Source organism: Neolamprologus multifasciatus, chromosome 12, assembly GCF_963576455.1.
Source record: "Neolamprologus multifasciatus chromosome 12, fNeoMul1.2, whole genome shotgun sequence".
NCBI lineage: Eukaryota > Metazoa > Chordata > Actinopteri > Cichliformes > Cichlidae > Neolamprologus > Neolamprologus multifasciatus.
In genome coordinates this window covers 15303481-15324982 of record NC_140450.1, presented here as the reverse complement: position 1 = coordinate 15324982, position 21502 = coordinate 15303481, and the positions used below count along the sequence as shown (strand labels likewise).

Sequence of the window (21502 nt, the reverse complement as noted above, 5' to 3'; positions counted from 1 at the left end):
TCGAGGGAAAGCAAGCAAGGGAGAAAATAGTGGCGGCGTCTGAGCAGAGACAGAGTACCACAGAGCTGTTCGGTACATGCAGGTGAAATCCCTGCGTGCTGTTCGTGGCTACACTACATTAACTCTAGCTTTCAGTTTGAGCCAGGGACTTGGGGAATAGATGGGATGAGGGCAAAAGGAGGGAATCCTAACAAATGGTAGTTCAGGGACACACTGAACCTTTTGCTATACAAGCCTTGACCTTGTTTTATACGATATTATTAAAGCCATTCCAGCTGATGAGCTCTCGTCACAAAATGCCTTTTTTCATTTCACTGAAAGAAGTCATGAAAGGCAGTGACGCACAGCCACGCAACTAGGAGGAAAAGTGCTCCAACAATGCAATTAGGTTCTTCTCATCCTCAGTGACTGGAGCTTTTGTTTACCCTCAATCATGTCATTTCAGTCTTTCTTCAATAATATGAAAGTCAATAATACACAGATACAGATTGTGTTTTAGGAAGACTTGCACTGGTTAACGTTACAGCAGTTATACTGTAATCTCAGTTAAATTAAGAAGCCTGGGACTGTGTGGATACACTGAGTGACTGCGTAAGGTGACAGCCCTTTGGGGAAAACTTTTGAGGTAATGGTTGATCATGGTGTTAATGTACCGGTACTGTGTCACAGAGGGATGTCTCTCAAACAGATGGTTGCCTGGGCTGGCAAGGTTGGTGGCAGTTTTACCCCTCTTTTTCTCTACTGTCGAGTCCCTAAGCTCCTTGATGTTAAGTAGCTGACAGTCAATGATCCACTCAGCAGTGGCGAGGTACACGCTCAAGCCTTGTCCTCTGAGAAGCAGGAGGCAGGAACTCAACCAAAGTTTGACATCAAAGACATGTATGTTTAAAAGTGAATGAGTCAGTGGGCTTTCTAGCTCATCTGTTTGGATGTTTACTTGCCTGTTGGTTTGTTTTCCTTGGTCTTCCATTTCTCTCACTGTATTACAATCAGTCACTATTAGTAATTCATAAAAAGTGTTGTGTAAGTTTTTTTTTATTATTATAATTTTTTTAATTTTTTTTTACATTCATTTTGCTTAATCCTGTGGGCTGGAAAGACCTGCATGCAGTGAGATGGTCAGGTTTGTTCTTTAAGGTCCTCACAGAATGGGGCAAGGCAAATGAATTAGACACACAACCTGTATTATAAGCTAGGGTGGAGAATGAATTGATGATGGCAAATAAAAGCAGATTGCCCCCCCACCCTTGAGCAGACAACAGCACACCATGACAGACACGTGATCAGGCCCAAGCTATTATTTATAACATAAAAATGCAAATAAATAGGTATGATACAGACTTCTCTTTGTTCTGTTGGCAAAAGCTTTTTTTAACTGTAACTGTGATTATTAGTATCTATTATGTGTAACCAGATCAAAGTTAGGCTTAACATTGTCCTTTTCCATCAATTTTATAGTTTGGGATAGATCAGGTGATCCTGAATCCTCTTTTAGTTACGCTATAATAAGTCTAGGCTGCTTGGGATTTCCCATGATACACTGAGTGTTTCTTCTTCACCCATTTCTGAGCCTGGTTCTACTAAAGGTTTCTTCATGTTTTTAAAGGGAGTCTTTATTCCCACTGTCCCCAAGTAGTTCCTTATCATGGCTTGTTTGGTTGTTGGAGTTTTTTCTCTATTATCGTAGGGTCTTTATCATAGCACCTTAACAACCTGTTGTTATGATTTGGCACTATATATAAAACTCAATTCAACTAAATTAAATTAAATAGTGGGGATCGGAGGGTTGGCCCTGAAAGTTATGATTAGCCAAACTGCTGACAACTTAGTTTGTTTCACTACAATTAATTTCGTTTCTCCAGCTTTAAATATATAGATAGATGATGGAGATATATGTTTTCTCATCATCACTCACAACTAAGTACCCAAAGTGACACAGTAACTTAAATGAATGTTTTATTTACATGCATGCACATTTACGCTCACGGATAAGCTTTTTCTTCCCATTTAAAACTAAACCGTAAACAGACAGAGTGTTTAGCCGTTGTCCTCTGGAGTCTTGCACCCACATACTGTATGTATTGTATGCTGCACATTTTTCCTTGTCATGTAACCCTACTATTGCTAAACGACTTAAAGATTGACAACACAGGGAACTCATTGTGATCATTTTTGGCTTGTGTGCGTGCGTGTGTGTGTGTGTGTGTGTGTGTGTGCACAGGGATTATGTTCGTCTTACTTCTAAATACCATATTTTTCTGAATCAATGCTGTTGTCTATCCTCTTAATACTTTTATAAACCTCCTAAAATTGGCGGCATTGATGAAATCAGAGCATCTCCCCAGCCCTCTGGGACTTAACAAGAATAATCAATCCAGTTAATTGTTCTGCCGTGACACTGGCAATAACGGCGGTGTCATCCGTTTTCCATATCAAATAGATCATTAGGTAGTTACATAACTACACACACATACACATCCTTTGACATCATTAGCAGTGGCCTCAACCAAAATACCTTAATTAGGATTACCTTGACCTGGAATGCATCCCATTAAGAACAGAAGAGGCGGTAAAAATATTCATGCTAGCATCATGGTTCTGTTACCACACAAAAATAAGTTTAATGGAGATAATTACAGTGGTTAGTGCTCTCATTGAAAAGTCTTAATAATGACATGACTTATTGGTTCTCTTAGTGGTGAGACAGTATCATGGATTCAGCAATATTTTTTTAGCTACTGTTTCCTCTTCTATTAGGACAGGTATTAACAGATATCGAAAACGACAACAAATCACTGTCGGATTAAAGGTCAAGATTTTTGTTTTTCCCCCCCGTAACATAGCTAGAGTAATGAAGTATGTATACAGGGATATTTATTGTCCTTAAGATTACATAAGTTCTGGTTTGACCAATATGAGATTAATTGCTCATTCATTCTCCAGATTGTTATGTGTGCTGTGCTGCTGCTTGGATGGTACACAGCAGCATGATCATATTTTGAGTGTCAAAAACAAACCTTGCTCTGCTTCAGATATTTGGCTGCCATCAAATTCATACTGAGAAAATGAGACACAACAACATTACAAATTTTGGACATAACACTCACAGAAACTTGCTCTATTTAATGAAAGTATTTCAGATTTGGTATGTGATGTCATATCTGGGGGAAATCGCACTGAAGTTGAATGAAAATGTGATTTTTTTTTCACATTAAAGCTTAAATATCAATGAGACTTGATGTGAGCTGTTTCCAAGAATATCATGTGCCTCGTATATGAGCAGCTGTGAATCATATATCAGTGCTCTACCTGCAAACTACAGACCTCCAAATCTGCTGTGAGAGATCGGACATTCAGATATTTTAGGGATTTCGAGAAGCCATTGTTCTGTGTCATATGCATAGATCTGCAGTTCCCGATATTTGGAATACAGATTTTGATGGTGTCAGGGTTCCTGGGTCGGTGACCCAGTGCTTTCCGTTTTGTTCATGTTCAGTTTATTTTGCCACTTCCTGTTTCATTTCCTGTTTGTTCCTGTGTCACCTCGTCTCGTGCCATTAGCCAGATTATGTTCAGCTGTGTACTCACCGGTCTCTCATTATCATCCTCATCAGTCTGTGTATTTAAGTCTTCTGTTTCCACTCGTTCTTGGTCGTGTCATTGATGATGTTTAGGTTATGTTGTTGTTTCCGCCAGCATTCGGTCAGCCAGCCAGCCAGTCAGTCCTCCTTCGTTCGTTCGTTCATTCAGTCAGTCGTCCAGCCAGCCATGTCCTTCCTCTGTTCTGTGTGTTCATTCCGTCATCAATAAATCACCCGGCTTCACCTACCTGCGAGTCCTGCGTTTGGGTTCCTTCTTCCTCGCCTCCACTCCACAACGCCTGACAGAATGACACGACCCGTGCCACGAAGACACGATTGGGACCCAGCGGACTCGGACCTCAACGAGCGGCAGGTGGCAGCGCTTTACCGTTGGGCAGAGTTGGTCAGGGGAGAACAGCGGCTCTTCGCGGAGCGAGAGCACGTCTTCGAGGGGACTCGCCTGGCTCTGGGCGGGCCTCGGAGACGCCGCGTTCCCCCACCTGCTGCCACACCTGCTGCCACACCTGCCTCGGAGCATTTGCCGCGGAGAGCGGACGTTTCGTGCCGCGTTTCGGCCGCTCCCTCTCTCGCTGCTCCGCTCCTCGTTCGCACACCCGCCGCCTCATTCGCCGGACCTCCACCTTCGCCACGGCACCGCGGCTACGCCTCCCACCTCGACTCAATGGAGGCTAACGCGCCAGGGGCTCAGCTGTTTACCCCGGCCGCTTCCTCTTCCCGAAGAAAGCGGCGCACACGCCGCCATAATATGGACTATTTTCAACCATTCCCGGTGGTGAGTTCCACTAACTGTTTTCCACATCCATCGTCTGATTATTCACATAAAACACATAACAGATCCACCACCGATCCATGGGGGGATTTCCTCCTGGATGATGTAGACTGGGAAGAGTTTTTCTGCTGTGCTCCCGCAAAGACTGTAAATCGTGGTGGCAGAAAAAACAGACTGAACTCTGATAAACCTGCCAGTAGCACACACCCGGTCACCATTTCCACACCCGTCACTCGGCCATTCCCCACCAGCACGGCAGCCCAGATTTGGCCTTCTTCTTCAGCCATTTCACCTCCTCAGATGTCTAGGGCCCGGCCTACACCCACACCGGTGCCAGCTCCCAGGAGGAAGGCAGCTGCGACGCAGTCAACCTCCACATCCACTCTTGTTTCCCGGGTGGGGGTGACTGGTGTCCAGCCACCTCCCGTGCCTGTCCCAGCGCCCAGGCTGAGGGCAGCCTCAACCCAGCCTGACCTCCCTGGAGGCTTGGAAGAGCTAACCGGCCCACCTACTGCTTCACCTCTTCATCCACCTCCTGATCCAACCTTTCACGCCCTCGCACTGTCCCTGGTTAGGCTAGCTGAAGTGTCCCCTGCTCAGGCACCAGCCTTATTAGCCCAGGCCGCCATCTTATCCCCCTCGGTAACTCTGTCATTAGCTCAGCCATTAGCATCGCCAACCTCTGTTCATCCCTTAGCTTCCCCACTCCAGTCAGTTCACTCACCTGCTGTTCAGCTTCCACTCCAGTCAGTTCACTCACCTGCTCTTCAGCCTTCACTCCAGCCCCCTGTAGTCCAGTCTCCTCCCGTCCTCCAGTCCCCTGTAGTCCAGTCTGTAGTCCAGTCAGTCCAGTCGCCTCCCATCCAGTCGATTCAGTCCCCGGACCTGCAGCCACAGCACCCAGAGCCAGCTGTGAGCCCTCCTGCTCTCCCGCCAGGGGCCTCCGCGCCCGCTGGCCCGGCCGCTCTCCCGCCAGGGGCCTCCGCGCCCGCTGGCCCGGCCGCTCTCCCGCCAGGGGCCTCCGCGCCCGCTGGCCCGGCCGCTCTCCCGCCAGGGGCCTCCGCGCCCGCTGGCCCTGCCTGTCTCCAGCCAGGGGCCTCCGCGCCCGCTGGTCCTGCCTGTCTCCAGCCAGGGGCCTCCGCGCCCGCTGGCCCTGTTCTGTTCCTGCCAGAGGCCCGTGCGCCTGCTGGTTCTGTTCTGCGCCCGCCAGAGGTCTTCGCGCCTGCTGGTCCCGAGACTGTTCTCGCTGGAGGGCCCGAGGAGCCCGTCCAGCCTCCTGTCCCGTCCGCTGGAGGGCCCGAGGAGCCCGTCCAGCCTCCTGTCCCGTCCGCTGGAGGGCCCGAGGAGCCCGTCCAGCCTCCTGTCCCGTCCGCTGGAGGGCCCGAGGAGCCCGTCCAGCCTCCTGTCCCGTCCGCTGGAGGGCCCGAGGAGCCCGTCCAGCCCCACGACTCGTCAGCTGGAGGTTCAGGAGAACCCAGCCAGCTTCCTGCCTCGTCAGCTGGAGGGCCCGAGGAGCCCAGCCAGCTTCCTGCCTCGTCAGCTGGAGGGCCCGAGGAGCCCGTCCAGTCTCCTGCCTCGTCAGCTGGAGGGCCCGAGGAGCCCGTCCAGTCTCCTGCCTCGTCAGCTGGAGGGCCCGAGGAGCCCGTCCAGCCGCCAGCTGCGGCCTCCGTGTCTTCACCCTCGCCAGCTGCGGCCTCCGTGTCTTCACCCTCGCCAGCTGCGGCCTCAGTGTCTTCACCCTCGCCAGCTGCGGCCTCAGCTTCACCCACGCCGTCGCCTGGTCCAGCTGCGGCCTCAGCTTCACCCACGCCGTCGCCTGGTCCAGCTCCGGCTTCATCATCGTCGCCTGGGCCAGCCTCAGACCCGGCTTCATCATCGTCGCCTGGGCCAGCCTCAGACCCGGCTTCAGCGTCTGCTTCGCCTGGGCCAGCCTCAGACCCGGCTTCAGCGTCTGCTTCGCCTGGGCCAGCCTCAGACCCGGCTTCAGCGTCTGCTTCGCCTGGGCCAGCCTCAGACTCGGCTTCAGCTTCAGCGTCTGCTTCGCCTGGGCCAGCCTCAGACTCGGCTTCAGCTTCAGCGTCTGCTTCGCCTGGGCCAGCCTCAGACTCGGCTTCAGCTTCAGCCTCTGCTTCGCCTGGTCCTGCGGCTGCCGCGTCGCCAGCCTCTGCTTCGCCTGGTCCTGCGGCTGCCGCGTCGCCAGCCTCTGCTTCGCCTGGTCCTGCGGCTGCCGCGTCGCCAGCCTCTGCTTCGCCTGGTCCTGCGGCTGCCGCACCGTCGCCCCAGCCACGTTCTGGACGTCATCGCCGGCGCGGCCGCCCACCGGACCTGCTCAGCCACCGCCGCCGCCTTCCTCGCGGCCGCCGCCGCCGCCGCCTTCCTCGCGGCCGCCGCCGCCGCCGCCTTCCTCGCGGCCGCCGCCGCCTTCCTCGCGGCCGCCCACCGGACCAGCTCAGCGGCCGTCGCCGCCTTCCTCGCGGCCGCCCACCGGACCAGCTCAGCGGCCGCCGCCGTCTTCCTCGCGGCCGCCCACCTGAACTGTCTCGTCTCGGCCGCCGGCCACGCGGCCGCCCACCTGAACTGTCCCGTCTCGGCCGCCGGCCACGCGGCCGCCCACCTGAACTGTTTCTGTTTTGGACTCCGTCCCTCCGTCCTGGGCCCCCTCCGCCCGCCCTGTTCTGGTTTTTCTTTCTTTTGGCCGTCGGGTGCCGGCCTTTGGAGGGGGGGGTACTGTCAGGGTTCCTGGGTCGGTGACCCAGTGCTTTCCGTTTTGTTCATGTTCAGTTTATTTTGCCACTTCCTGTTTCATTTCCTGTTTGTTCCTGTGTCACCTCGTCTCGTGCCATTAGCCAGATTATGTTCAGCTGTGTACTCACCGGTCTCTCATTATCATCCTCATCAGTCTGTGTATTTAAGTCTTCTGTTTCCACTCGTTCTTGGTCGTGTCATTGATGATGTTTAGGTTATGTTGTTGTTTCCGCCAGCATTCGGTCAGCCAGCCAGTCAGTCCTCCTTCGTTCGTTCGTTCATTCAGTCAGTCGTCCAGCCAGCCATGTCCTTCCTCTGTTCTGTGTGTTCATTCCGTCATCAATAAATCACCCAGCTTCACCTACCTGCGAGTCCTGCGTTTGGGTTCCTTCTTCCTCGCCTCCACTCCACAACGCCTGACAGATGGACTTGTTTTGAAATAGCTCCTAAAAAATTGTGAATTCATATTAAAATGTCTATTATTGGTCTAGAGTTTATTTGCAAACATATTATTAGTTTATACCTTATTCATGTTTTAGTCCTTCATTATAAGTACAAACAAAGTATAATCATTGTATGACTGTACTACCCAGAAAGCACACCTCTAGTGACCCATTGCAATATGCTTTTAATTTAATGTATTTCTGATCTATGTCTGTGTATGTCTGTGTGTGTGTGTCTATCATGCTTTCAGCATTGACATTTCCATTAAAAAAGCTATGTAGTAGTAGCATACAGTGTGTGCTTTTCAGACAATGAAACACAGTGCTCAAATAACACAAAGGATAAAATCTTGAGTCTAACAAATGCAGTGATAGTGAGGATTGCTTGCCAGTAAGAGCTTATAAATAGAGATATTTACTAAACCTATTCCTGCAGAGAGATAATCCATCAACTGAAAGAGAGAATATGGTGTAAAGTGATCAGTGGTGCCTCTAATATTTGTCTGATATTTATGTCCTGTCCAGTCCTGTGTAATTTTTCTGCACGATGCTTTCAGAAGAATGTGATTGCTGTTCTGCACAGTTACACCTCTATCTATCTTTTTTTTCCAGATATCCGTGGCATTGAGGATTTCCTTGACAGTACCTCTCAGCAGGGGATGGATGTATCCCTTCAGAAAGTGGAATCCAACATTAACATGATGATCACGAGTCTGTTCAGAACAATGCGTGTGGAGGAGCTGCATCGCTATAGGGATACACTGCGCAGAGCTGTGTTGTTCATGAGCCCAGCTACGGCCAAAGCGTTTATTACCGAGGTAAGGAAAGTTAGATTTGGGCCTTCGTTTGTCAGTTAATAAAGTAGGTAAACAACACCAGTGATGGCATTGTGGAAGTTTTGTGGAACCAGCATGTTCGTCCTGGAGCAGGACGAACATTTCAAACTCACTGCCAGGGAGAGCAGAGATGATCACACACGTTGACAAGACAAATTGTCATCCAGTTTTGAAGTATGTTCCCTAATGGCATGTTTACACTCCTTCAGCACATGCACCCAGATATCCAGATAAGGCCGACATAAATGTCTGACATATGCCTCTCTAATACTGCATGGAAAGGATGCCAATTAGATGCAGATTAAGAGCCACTGAGTCATTATGACGTTTGAGGTCTTACAGAAAGGAGAGAGCTACTTTAAACAAAAAGTCCTTTACAAACAATAGTTTAAGCCTTTCTCAATCTGCGAATGGCATGTTAAACAGGTAGCTTACATTTTAAATAGCCTCACAGGACTTTATATAAAGATGTTAGCAAGTCTGGAAGAGCTGAATGCTTTGATGGAATACCAAATTAAATATGCAAACTATAGATATAGATTTTATGTTGTTACATGAGTAGCAAATAAAAAAAAATGTAGTATGAATCTGTCTTACATGCTTCACGGTTAAGTGATTAATGGTATTTTGAATTGGGTTTACTCTTGTGACGCTACCAATGTGTTACCAGGCTTAATGAATGTTTTGCTAATTCACATGAGCCCTGTGTGTCTCTATTAACCAGATCAGATGAAATTATTGGAGTTAGTCCTCTCAAGGCCACTGAAGTATTATTTGTTAAGCCCTGAGCATGATGGGAAGATATGAAAGTATTCATTGGTTTACTTCTTTCACTCCCGCTCTTTCTCTTGGTACGAGTCAGTGTTAATTTATGGTGCACAGACAAGGTGCATGTTTTTAATGTCATTTTTAGGAAACATGCATATTCAAACAGACACACACACACAGTTCTCTTCCCCTCTCATCATACTCTTTATCGCTTCAGAAGAAGACAATTAGAGGAGTTCCTTTTGCTCCTATACATAAATGATATGGAGGTCATGGTTGAAAGCAATAGGCTCTAGCATTAGTTATGAATTCTTAATTTGAATTGGTAGGATGGGGCTTAATCCCATGTGTCATGTTCTCATCTCAGTTTAATTAAAAGTGACCTCGGAAAGAGCAATCACAATCTAATTTGGTTGGAGGCGTGACAGGGGTGGGGGTGGATGGTGGGGGGGTGAAAAATGGGGTGTTATTGTGTGACTGTGAGTGTGTTAATGTCAGTGTTTGTGTATCATAGTGTTTCTGTGGCTGTGTTACAGCCTTTTAAGTTTAGCATGGAAATACACTGGCGGTAGGCCTCTTAGCCTCAAGGCTTTGCACTCGCATTCAGAAAAGATCGTCAAGCTCACTTTAGATGACTTTCAGTGCTGAGGTCGTTAATCAAACAAACCTGATGCATCATGCAGTACTTGTTACTCTTATCCAATGTAGTGCATTATGAAGCTTTTTGTAGAAAGTAGTTCATTACGTCACTCTTTATATTACTTTACTGCAGTCTTCTTCTGGACAATAGGTGTCAAAATCTCTGCATGGCATAAGATTCGACAAAGAACGAAAAGTGGTTGTAAAAATCTAACCTTTTTAAGTTGTTGTAGTGTCTTGTTCTTTCTGAGCTCCTGACTTGATATATCATTGAAATAGTGGTAAAGGCCAACCTGCTTGTACACTTATGTCTCCGACCTGTTGGCACTGGCTGCTTTGTGCTTGCCAGGTAACAAAAGTCAAGAGGTGCATGACAAGCTGAAATGACCGTAACATGCCATTGATCAGCAGTTGTAATGTCAATTTTAATGTACATTATCATTTGTGAGTGCAACAATGGTAAACATAAATAGGTCATACTGTAATTAATTCTCAGGTAAAAATATAAATCTTCAGTTACAGTCCCACGCGATAGAGGTCCCTGTAGTAATGAGGCGACTCACAAGGTCTTTCTTTTACTTTTTACCCCTGAGCCGTACGAGGCTGATAAGGTATTGTCGTCACCCTGCCATTGGGCGAGCAGGCAGGCGGGCAACCTGGACACCCAAGTTTGTGAATGCGGTTACTCGAGAACGCAGCAATACTGGAGTTTCAAATTGATATCATAGCTGTATCTACTAAAAATCTCAGATGATTTCGTATCTCTGCGACCTCGACCTCAAGGTCAAGATCAGAGTACAAGTTTTCTCAAAATCTTGTGAATGCAATGAGGGGAGAATGAAGTCACCTAAGATTTTGTATCTACTACTAGGCTGAGTGGTACCACTGGCCACCACAAGTATTCAAACAGAGCCATTGGCAAAGTTAGTAAAAACCAGCCCAAAAGAGCACTTCAGGGAAAAATGTTGCGGTCAGAGCAATTCTGCTGTAGAGTCAGGGGTGAGAAATGGAGCCCAGACTGTTGCAAGCCTGGCTGCCCATTTGTTACCTGTTGAAGGTCGAACTTTAGATGGAGCCAGGCTTCTTTACTACTAGCTGTGTGTTAGCATGTTGTCACTGCAGGTGTTTGAAAGCAGCTGATTTCATGTTAGCAGTGGGCAGTTGTCAAAATATTCCTTATTGTGCAAGAAAAATTGATTTACATATCTCCACTCCTTCATTGGTTTACACCATTTTCCTGTTTAATATGATTGTAGCAATGAAAGGTGCATTTTGTTTTTTTATTCATTTATTTTTTGACCTTATTTGGCTGTCAAATCAACAAATGAGAGATCCCTCTTTCAGTCCTGGGAGTTCACACAAATCCTTTTGAGGTTTCATGAGAAAGAATAAAATCTCCCAAATCAAAAATAGAATAAAAGTATTTATTCATTTATTTTTTGCCCATTATATAGATAATGATCTAGTAACCAGTAACCAGATAATGGGATTCCAGTGCAAAGTCACAAAATATGCATTTTGTTGAAGTTATTCTGACTGAACAGGTTATGTCACCTGTTAATTGCCCCTTGTCTTCTGATTCTGATTCAGATCACTGAATGGTTCCTTTTGTATTTATTTTCTTGTTTCATTTTATCTTGACTTTGGTTTACTTGCTAACATGAATCACTGCTGGGTGAATGGGGAACAGGAGAGAGGATCCTTAAGGCATAGAGAACAGTCAGGCAGGGATAGGTGTCAAACAGGCAAAATTAATTAATTTCAATCTCTAATCTATTGGGTTGTCTGTCTTTACACGTTCCTTGGGATTCATTTTTAAATATAAAAAAGGCCTACGATAAAAAAAAAAGAAGCAAAACAGTACATAGAGTCAAAATGTAAACCGATGATAGAATGCATCCTTATTATAATTTATTCATTTAAACTACGAAATCTGATCTACAGTTGGTGTGGAATATTGCTTTGGCTATTATACAATATGAAAGCACCCGCCTCAATTTCAGTGTGTGACTGGAACCCAGATTAGTTTTCTAGAGTTTCTCTCTCTTTCCTTTGGGAAGGTTGACAAAGCAGTCATTTAATCTAATTTAGTCAGACATCAAGTGGAAAGGGGTTTCTGAGATGAAGTGTCGGGAGACGGTAAATATTGGTGGATAAGATTGATGGTCACAGATGTCTCTTTCTCGCTCTACCTGGGAGGATGCTTGGGGAGGGAGAAACATATACACCGGTTGAGAGACAGACACAGACTGTCATGGAGACAGCGAGAGATGAGTGGGATGTTGTTTTTTTTCTCTGTATCAGTTATTTGTGAGGTCATTTGTCATGAAAAGCACCTCCCACCCAGATGCTCTAGGCTACGGTGGATGTGAACTGAAAGCTGTTGCAAAATAACAAGACTTGACAGAAAGAGAGAGAAAGGTACACAAGATGATTGAGCAGAGAATGATACACATTTAAGACAACGTAACGTTGCTTAAATTTAACATCTTTCAAAAGAAACTTCAGTCTTTCCGTTTAAAGTAATTATTGGTGATGATTTTGTGATAAAGAGGAGCAAAGCCGGTGGAAATGTTTCAAGTGAGAATGAATGCTTGACGTATACATTCATGATTCATTTGTAATTTGCTGTTTAGTAATGTGTTATTTATATGTTGCTTTATGTCAGAGGTGGCTATCACTAAGGAGATGGAGCAGCAGATCACCTACTATTCAGAAAGTTTTCTTGGTTGTGTCAATGTATGTGAATATTAGACATAAAGTACTTAGATGGATGAATGAGGCATGTTGTATATAGTGCTTTAAGTCCTCAAGTAGAGTAGAAAAGCACTATATGTGATCCAGCCCATTTACCAAAGGCTCTGTGGCTTTCTGCTGTAGCCTCCCACCACAACCTGTAACAAGCATTAAGTTCTCTGCTCTGAATACTGATTTTGAAAGTATACCAAAAAAAATCCAGAGGCCATCAAGTTGTGAGTTTAACCTCCTAAGACCCGAAATCTTTTATGGCTTGCATTTTTAATTTCTCTTTCCTATTTTAGGCTGATAGTTTGTTTTTTTTTTGTTTTTTTTACCTGGTTTTTGTTTCTGAGAAAAATGAGATCCATATATGGAGACAATTGTTTTAAATTTCGATAGAACAGTGGCAGTATAATGTCCTCGTGAGTGGATATCAGGTCCTTGTAGAGCAAGATTTTGTATTTTGGTCTATATAACCCCAAATGTGATGTCCACATATGTGGACACCAGGTCCTAGGAGGTTAATTTTAGTTGAGTGAAATTACTATTTTTACCGTCAATCGAGCCTAAAAACCCATATTACCATTTCTCAAGTATATCCTCCTAAGAACCAGCCTATTCATTCATGTCCTCTGTAATGGACATTTGTTTATATCTTTGTATAAGATCTTTGTATGTATATCTTTTGACTTATTTGAGCTTCCCTACTAAGTCCTGATGTACTAAATAGAGGACATCCTGGGCTTTCCATTGATATCTTATGTGTTTGGGTGGCCTCTTTTAGCTCCAAAGAGGCAGGAAATCAGAAAAAAAAGTTCAAAAGTTCAGAGATTTATTTTTATTTTTTTGTGGTGTATTGAAAATCCAAATATCATTTACGTAAATGACATTTTGGATTTTTATCTAGGGCACTGAGCTTTGACATCTGTGTGGGAGCTCTTACAAGCTTTGGTTACGCCACTTGAGGACAAGACAACTGTCTTATATCTACTTCAGTGTTGCAATACTACTTAATGCCACTCTGCTGCTGAATAGTAATCCATCATCCCAATCTCATGTCACTATGGAGCAGGGTTTATTCTAGGACCTCTATGTGTTTGGCTGCATTTATCCCTCAGTTTCGCCCCTAAGCACTTTGACCATGTTTGGTGAGAAACCCTACACAGTGTTTTGATGCTACTTCTGTGCTTCACTGTAAGGATAGTGTTAGCCAGGTGATGATGTCTAGTGTTTGTGAGAGATAGTGCTTGAAAAAAAAAACCAAACATTGGAGAACATTTTTATCTTGTGAGACCAGAGAAGGATTTTTTTTGTGCTCTCGGAGTCCTTTAAATGGCACCGGGCTCTGGGGAACCCTCAGTGCTTTAGTAATGCTTTTATACTATTGCCCTGATCTATGCCTCACTGTCTGAGGTTAACTCTTGTTTTACTTTAAATTTCTGTCGCTCTTCCTCTTCACCTTCTTTGACTCCTCTGACGACTAAACTCTTCTACTTTTTCAATTTAACTGCTGTCCACTTACATTTTAAGCTGCACAAGGACGTTTTGTACCTGGTGGCAGATATTACCATGTTACCGAATGCAAACATATTTGGAACTAATCTGAAAACTAAGTATGTCATTACATAGCCACTAAATTGTTCAATCACCATTAATGTCATCATCATAACTTAAAGCAACAAGTTTGCCAGTTGCCTGTTTAAATTTACAATAAGGTGAAGTGTACCTCTTGGCTTATCTCTTTTTAATTATCAGATTATTGTTTTCATCCATCCTTCCTTTTCTAAATCCCTTCTTGTGAAGATTATAGTCCAGCATCTTCTGAATTCTCAGCAGAACATCCTCCTCCAAGCACATCCTTTCACTTCACCCCACAAACTAATCTGAAGCCCAACATTCCCATTCAATTTTCTGCATTATTTAACATTTTCCTGCTCTGTTGCCTTTTTTCAATCTGGTACATATGGCCGAGTTGCTAGCCACTGGCAGCAAGGTTTCTTGACGATGCATTCATTTCCTTATTCCATCCACTTCATGTAGACATAAGAGTAAAGTTGGATTTTTACCCTGGGACTGTTTTTCTATTAAAAACATTACTCTTTGTGATTTCCCTGGACTCAGCGCAAATAAATAACCAATAAGAGGATAATATAAGGACATGAAAGGCGATTTCCCCTCTTATGCTCCTTTCATGCAACTTTCATCTTACGTGCAGCTTGAGATGATTCTTAAAGCAGCAAGAGTAACAGCTGGTAAGTAGTCAAAAAGTAGAAGAAAATAAATTGAGGGAAAAACAGAAAATAAATAACTAAAATTGCTCCATAAATTAAGAACAATAAATGATAGGGCACCATAAGTGATAAGTAGGTGGTCCTGTTCTTTAAAAAGACAACTTTTCTCTCCAGTTGTGCATCAGTCAGCACTTTTTTCCACCACTAATAGTTTTGTTTTTGCAGATAAAGCATGAACTAATGAGTCAGTATTTATTGTTAAGACCAAATGTACTAGTATATAATACAGTGAGTCAGAATTTACTCTGAGAAACTGGTCTTCTGCCTATCCTTATCTCTGCCTCAACACATACACACAGAGACTTCATATTAGATATGCAAAGAAGTTGAAAATATGAATTTTGCCATTTGATCTTAAAGCGTTAAAATTTTAAAACGTTGACATTTTGGGACTATTTTCTCTGTAACTGACATTTCTTACTTGAAGGACCATCAAACAAGTTGGAGATTATTCCAAAGATGACAGATGTCACAAATGAAACATGAAGAAAAATATTCTTTATAGGACATGTTGAATAATGTATTCACTGAAGTCTCCATCCACTGTAAGAGTGTTTTTTTTTCTTTAGTAAAGCCTTCTCTGGTTGTCTTTTATGCCTAAAATCTAAAATAGAGAGGCAGTATTGAACTATAACACGACTGGGTAATCTAGAGTACATGAATCAACGAGGACAAGAGTATTTCATATGGTGAAAAGTATATGTCAGCAGAATAGGGGGAGGTAGAACGTTAAAACATCCTATGTATTCTACACAATAAGAAAGCCAGCATAATACACATAATGCATCTTGAATTGTTGGCTGTTTCCCTGCCTTGGCTCAGTCACTTGATGAATTATAATACCAACCTGGGACAGCTTGCTTCTTATTTATGTATCCTTGATCATACTTTCATGTCTGTGTAATCTCTCTTTTGCTGACAGTTTTCCAATTTCACATAGAAATGGTACATAAAGGCCTCATGATCTATGATCCTCCTCTGCCATGTCTGTAAAAAGCCTAAAGAAAAAACATTAAGCACACAAGGAACTTGGAAAGTTGTAGAATTTGTTGGTATAGTACAGTTATGTGGCTCTTTTTTTGTTGTTGTAACAGCTTCAAGGGTGTTTTTTTGGTCTTTTTTATCTGTTTGCATTTTTTCTCTTTTTTTACATCTTTCTGAGCGCTAATGTTAGAATTAATTCAATTGCAAAATCTGATGATAGATAAACATAATAGGGACTAGACTTTGAAAAAAGATGAATATCTATTGGAGTTTTGAATGGATATCACAAAGTGGATGACTAAATGTATGGAGAACTGGGCAGGTTTTTTGCTGCGTAGGGAAGCAGGAAAACCAGAACTGAAGTGAGCAGAGCTTTGAGCTTCCCACATTCAGAAGCGGAGCCTGATGAGCAGGGTGATTGGGGCAGGTCAGAACAGATGGTAGATGATTGAGAGTGACTGCAGGTTAGTTGAAGTGCAATTACAAACTTTCACTGTTTGACGTCTACAATAAATAATGTTTTTAAATGTGTTGCTTCCGCTGTTGTAGCAGGCAGTTTGATGAATTTTAACATTTAGGCTGTGACATGTTTAATATGATAAATGTGGAGCGCTGTTGTTTTTGTTTTTTTTATATACTCTTTTTTTACAGATAGGCTGAACCCAAACAAAATAATATTCTTCCAAATTATTTTTTAAGTTTTCCATAATGCTGATATACTGCAATTATTAAATTATTCAGATGTTTAAATCAATGTTTTCTAGTCACTGTGTATTGGTGAATTGTAACTAATATAAATTTATTTTTTACTATTCTAAAATGATAAACCCTGTAGTTGTAAAATAGCAAACTCAACGTATACAGTGGGGCAAAAAAGTATTTAGTCAGCCACCGATTGTGCAAGTTCCCCCACTTAAAATGATGACAGAAGTCAGTAATTTGCACCAGAGGTACACTTCAACTGTGAGAGACAGAATGTGAAAAAAAAAATCCATGAATTCACATGGTAGGATTTGTAAAGAATTTATTCGTAAATCAGGGTGGAAAATAAGTATTTGGTCAATAACAAAAATACAACTCAATACTTTGTAACATAACCTTTGTTGGCAATAACAGAGGTCAAACGTTTACTATAGGTCTTTACCAGGTTTGCACACACAGTAGCTGGTATTTTGGCCCATTCCTCCATGCAGATCTTCTCAAGAGCAGTGATGTTTTGGGGCTGTCGCCGAGCAACACGGACTTTCAACTCCCGCCACAGATTTTCTATGGGGTTGAGGTCTGGAGACTGGCTAGGCCACTCCAGGACTTTCAAATGCTTCTTACGGAGCCACTCCTTTGTTGCCCGGGCGGTGTGTTTTGGATCATTGTCATGTTGGAAGACCCAGCCTCGTTTCATCTTCAAAGTTCTCACTGATGGAAGGAGGTTTTGGCTCAAAATCTCACGATACTTGGCCCCATTCATTCTGTCCTTAACACGGATCAGTCGTCCTGTCCCCTTGGCAGAAAAACAGCCCCATAGCATGATGTTTCCACCCCCATGCTTCACAGTAGGTATGGTGTTCTTGGGATGCAACTCAGTATTCTTCTTCCTCCAAACACGACGAGTTGAGTTTATACCAAAAAGTTCTACTTTGGTTTCATCTGACCACATGACATTCTCCCAATCCTCTGCTGTATCATCCATGTGCTCTCTGGCAAACTTCAGACGGGCCTGGACATGCACTGGCTTCAGCAGCGGAACACGTCTGGCACTGCGGGATTTGATTCCCTGCCGTTGTAGTGTGTTACTGATGGTGACCTTTGTTACTTTGGTCCCAGCTCTCTGCAGGTCATTCACCAGGTCCCCCCGTGTGGTTCTGGGATCTTTGCTCACCGTTCTCATGATCATTTTGACCCCACGGGATGAGATCTTGCGTGGAGCCCCAGATCGAGGGAGATTATCAGTGGTCTTGTATGTCTTCCATTTTCTGATGATTGCTCCCACAGTTGATTTTTTCACACCAAGCTGCTTGCCTATTGTAGATTCACTCTTCCCAGTCTGGTGCAGGTCTACAATTCTTTTCCTGGTGTCCTTCGAAAGCTCTTTGGTCTTGGCCATGGCGGAGTTTGGAGTCTGACTGGTTGAGGCTGTGGACAGGTGTCTTTTATATAGATGATGAGGTCAAACAGGTGCCATTCATACAGGTAACGAGTGGGGGACAGAAAAGCTTCTTACAGAAGACGTTACAGGTCTGTGAGAGCCAGGGATTTTCCTTGTTTGAGGTGACCAAATACTTATTTTACACCCTGATTTACGAATAAATTCTTTACAAATCCTACCATGTGAATTCATGGATTTTTTTTTCACATTCTGTCTCTCACAGTTGAAGTGTACCTCTGGTGCAAATTACTGACCTCTGTCATCATTTTAAGTGGGGGAACTTGCACAATCGGTGGCTGACTAAATACTTTTTTGCCCCACTGTAAATATATAAATTAAATAAAAAATACTATAAAGCCATTTCATTTATGGTGCAGCCTGGAACTCTCTTTCTACTCAAGCCACTGATTTAGTTTAGTCACTCATCCTTTTTCAGAATAAGCTTGTGTTACTTTTATTTATCTTATTTCTCACTCAAATCTTAAAATTTTATGATTCTTTTTCTTAACTCTTATCATGTCTCCCTATGTTTTTATTTCTTTTAATTATCTTAATTGTACAGCACCTTGGTCAACGGTTGTCATTTTAAATGTGCTATATAAATAAATTTGACTTTGACTTCTCATGTACACCCTCACAGTACTTCTGCATCTAGCTAGCTGAAACCAATCTTATGGAGCAACTTTTTATTTGTTGTTTTTGTTTTGTTTTGGGTTTTTTATATTTTTATGTTTCTTTATTTTGAACATGTTGAAAAAGTACAACAACATAGAATTAAAAGAGACAAATGAACAAAGCAAAACAAAAGGAAAACGAGCAACCACAAAACAGGTGAACACCTTTTAAACAGGTGAACAAGCATCATTACACACAAATTGTTTTTAAGACAACAATTTGTTGACACATAAATTGTTTTTACGATGTGTTTATGACCAGCATGTTTTTATCCCCAAATTTGAGCTGGTTCACTGGATTAATTAAAGATAACATTCAATCACTTTCTGGATTGCAAAAAAATATCTTTAATTTGGCATCTTAATTAAAAAAAATATTTATGTGCTTTGGATTTTTGTAAAACAACACATTTGAACATTTATGAATAACAATGATTATATTTTAGCATTGAAAATATCATTTTGATCATGAACTTGCTCATATTGTTTGTTTAACCCATTGACTATAGAAAACATGGACGACGCGACCCCGCCTCCTACCATTGTGCAAAAATGAAGCCAAAATACCCCGCTTGTGGAGGCTGCCATCTTGCAAATTTGGAGCCAGAGTCTGTGCAGTAGGGACTTGAGGTGGAGCGACTGTGTAACGCTCCCGCCCACACACCCGCTGGACGTGACCGCAAACACGCCCCCCTACACTTTTTACGTAGCCCGGCTGCTCGAGTTTTTTTGCTGGTTTACACGACTGACGACTCGTTTAATTAAGGTAAATACAACCATGTCACTTTTATAAAAAAGACACACAGCTTATCATCTTATAGTTCTAAAATCATTCTGTTGTTAATTCGTTAGTTAGCTTAGCCGCTAGCATACGCACTGTGTTGAAGGCTTGTTGCTAGCTAGTTAGCGATGCTACACACCTGCTACTCTTAATAGTCTTCAACACTTATGTTTTTTTTTATCCATTTTTAGACAGCGATTAGATCAGCTGCACACTCCACAGAGGCCCAGAGTTACTGTTATGATGACGTTTCACCCCAATTTAACATCACCGCGGTAGGAATTAGAATCAAACTTATGGGAAAGGAGACCCCTTGAACACCAATCAGCGTGATGAGAACTATTGAAAACAAAAGAAAGAATCTTTGGAAAAAAATTATCTAAGGAGAATTAATTTATTTTAGTCTGACCCCAGTCCCATCCGCTAACATGGAGGAGGCGGGGTTTATGACCTATACTGCAGCCAGACACCAGGGGGCGATAGAGACGTTTTGGCTTCATTTTTGGGGAGCTGTCGCGTCGTCCATGTTTTCTACAGTCAATGGTTTAACCACTGCAGAAACAAAAAATGATTGTGCTAATTACCAACACTGCTGTTGCGGTTGTGTGCCGGGTGGCGGCCAGGAGCGGAGGCCCTGGCGGACTGACCCCCGGCTGCCAAGACTGGCAATAGGGACATGGAATGTCACCTCTCTGGTGGGGAAGGAGCCTGAGTTAGTGCGTGAGGTTGAGAGGTACCGGCTAGATATAGTCGGGCTCACCTCTACGCACGGCTTGGGCTCTGGAACCAGTCTCCTGGAGAGGGGCTGGACTCTGTCTCAGTCTGGAGTTGCCCCTGGTGAGAGGCGGCGGGCTGGGGTGGGTATTCTAATATCCCCTCGGCTTGCTGCCGGTACGTTGGGGTTTTTCCCGGTGGACGAGAGGGTTTGTTCCCTGCGCCTTAGGGTCGGGGAACGGGTCCTGACTGTCATCTGCGCTTATGCGCCGGGTGGCAGTTCGGAGTACCCAGCCTTCTTAGAGTCCCTGGGGGGGGGGGCTGCTGGAAGGTGCTCCACCTGGAGACTCTGTTGTCCTGCTGGGAGACTTCAATGCTCACGTGGGTAACGACAGCGAGACCTGGAGGGGCGTGATTGGGAGGAACGGCCTCCCTGATCTGAACCCGAGCGGTGCTTTGTTATTGGACTTCTGTGCTAATCACAGTTTGGCCATAACGAACACCTTGTTCGAACATAAGAGTGTCCATAAGTGCACGTGGCACCAGGACGCTCTAGGCCGTAGGTCGATGATCGATTTTGTAATCGTATCACCAGACCTGCGACCATATGTTCTGGACACTCGGGTAAAGAGAGGGGCTGAGCTGTCAACTGATCACCACCTGGTGGTGAGTTGGATCAGGTGGTGGGGGAGGACGCTGGACAGACCTGGTGCACCTAAACGCGTAGTGAGGGTGTGCTGGGAACGACTAGCAGAGGCCCCAGTCCGCGAGATCTTCAACGCACACCTCCGGCAGAGCTTCAACAGCATTCCGAGGGAGGCGGGGGACATCGAGTCCGAATGGACCATGTTCAGCGCCTCCATTGCCGAAGCTGCTGCATTGAGCTGCGGCCGCAAGGTGGTTGGTGCCTGCCGTGGTGGTAATCCCCGAACCAAATGGTGGACACCAGAGGTGAAGGGAGCCACCAGGCTGAAGAAGGAGTCCTATCGGGCTTGGTTAGCCTGTGGGACTCCGGAGGCAGCCGACAGGTATCGACAGGCCAAGCGGAATGCGGCTCGGGCAGTGGCTGAAGCAAAAACTCTGGTGTGGGAGGAGTTCGGAGAGGCCATGGAAAAAGACTTTCGGACTGCCTCGAAGAGGTTCTGGCAAACCGTCAGGCGTCTCAGGAGGGGAAAGCGGTGCTCTACCTGCACTGTGTATAGTGCTGGCGGAGCGCTGCTGATGTCGACTGAGAAAATTGTCAGGCGGTGGAATGAATACTTCGAGGACCTCCTTAATCCCACTGACGCGTCTTCCAAGGAGGAAGCAGAGTCTGGGGATGAGGGGAATGACCCGCCAATTTCTGGGGGCGAGGTCACTGAGGCAGTTAAACAA

The 21502-nt window shown here is 44.6% G+C and overlaps 1 protein-coding gene across 3 annotated transcripts in view; it reads left to right on the top strand.

The window, feature by feature from the left end:
- grid2 (glutamate receptor, ionotropic, delta 2) overlaps nucleotides 1–21502 on the top strand; it is a 532677-nt gene that overhangs the window by 318670 nt on the left and 192505 nt on the right. For all 3 annotated transcript variants that reach the window (XR_014877276.1, XM_085180825.1, XM_085180826.1), the window contains exon 4: nucleotides 8172–8377. Coding sequence is in view for 2 of the 3 variants with exons in the window: in XM_085180825.1 (XP_085036951.1) it covers nucleotides 8172–8377 (206 nt within the window). In the remaining variant the exon portion in view is untranslated. The remainder of the gene's footprint in view (nucleotides 1–8171; nucleotides 8378–21502) is intronic.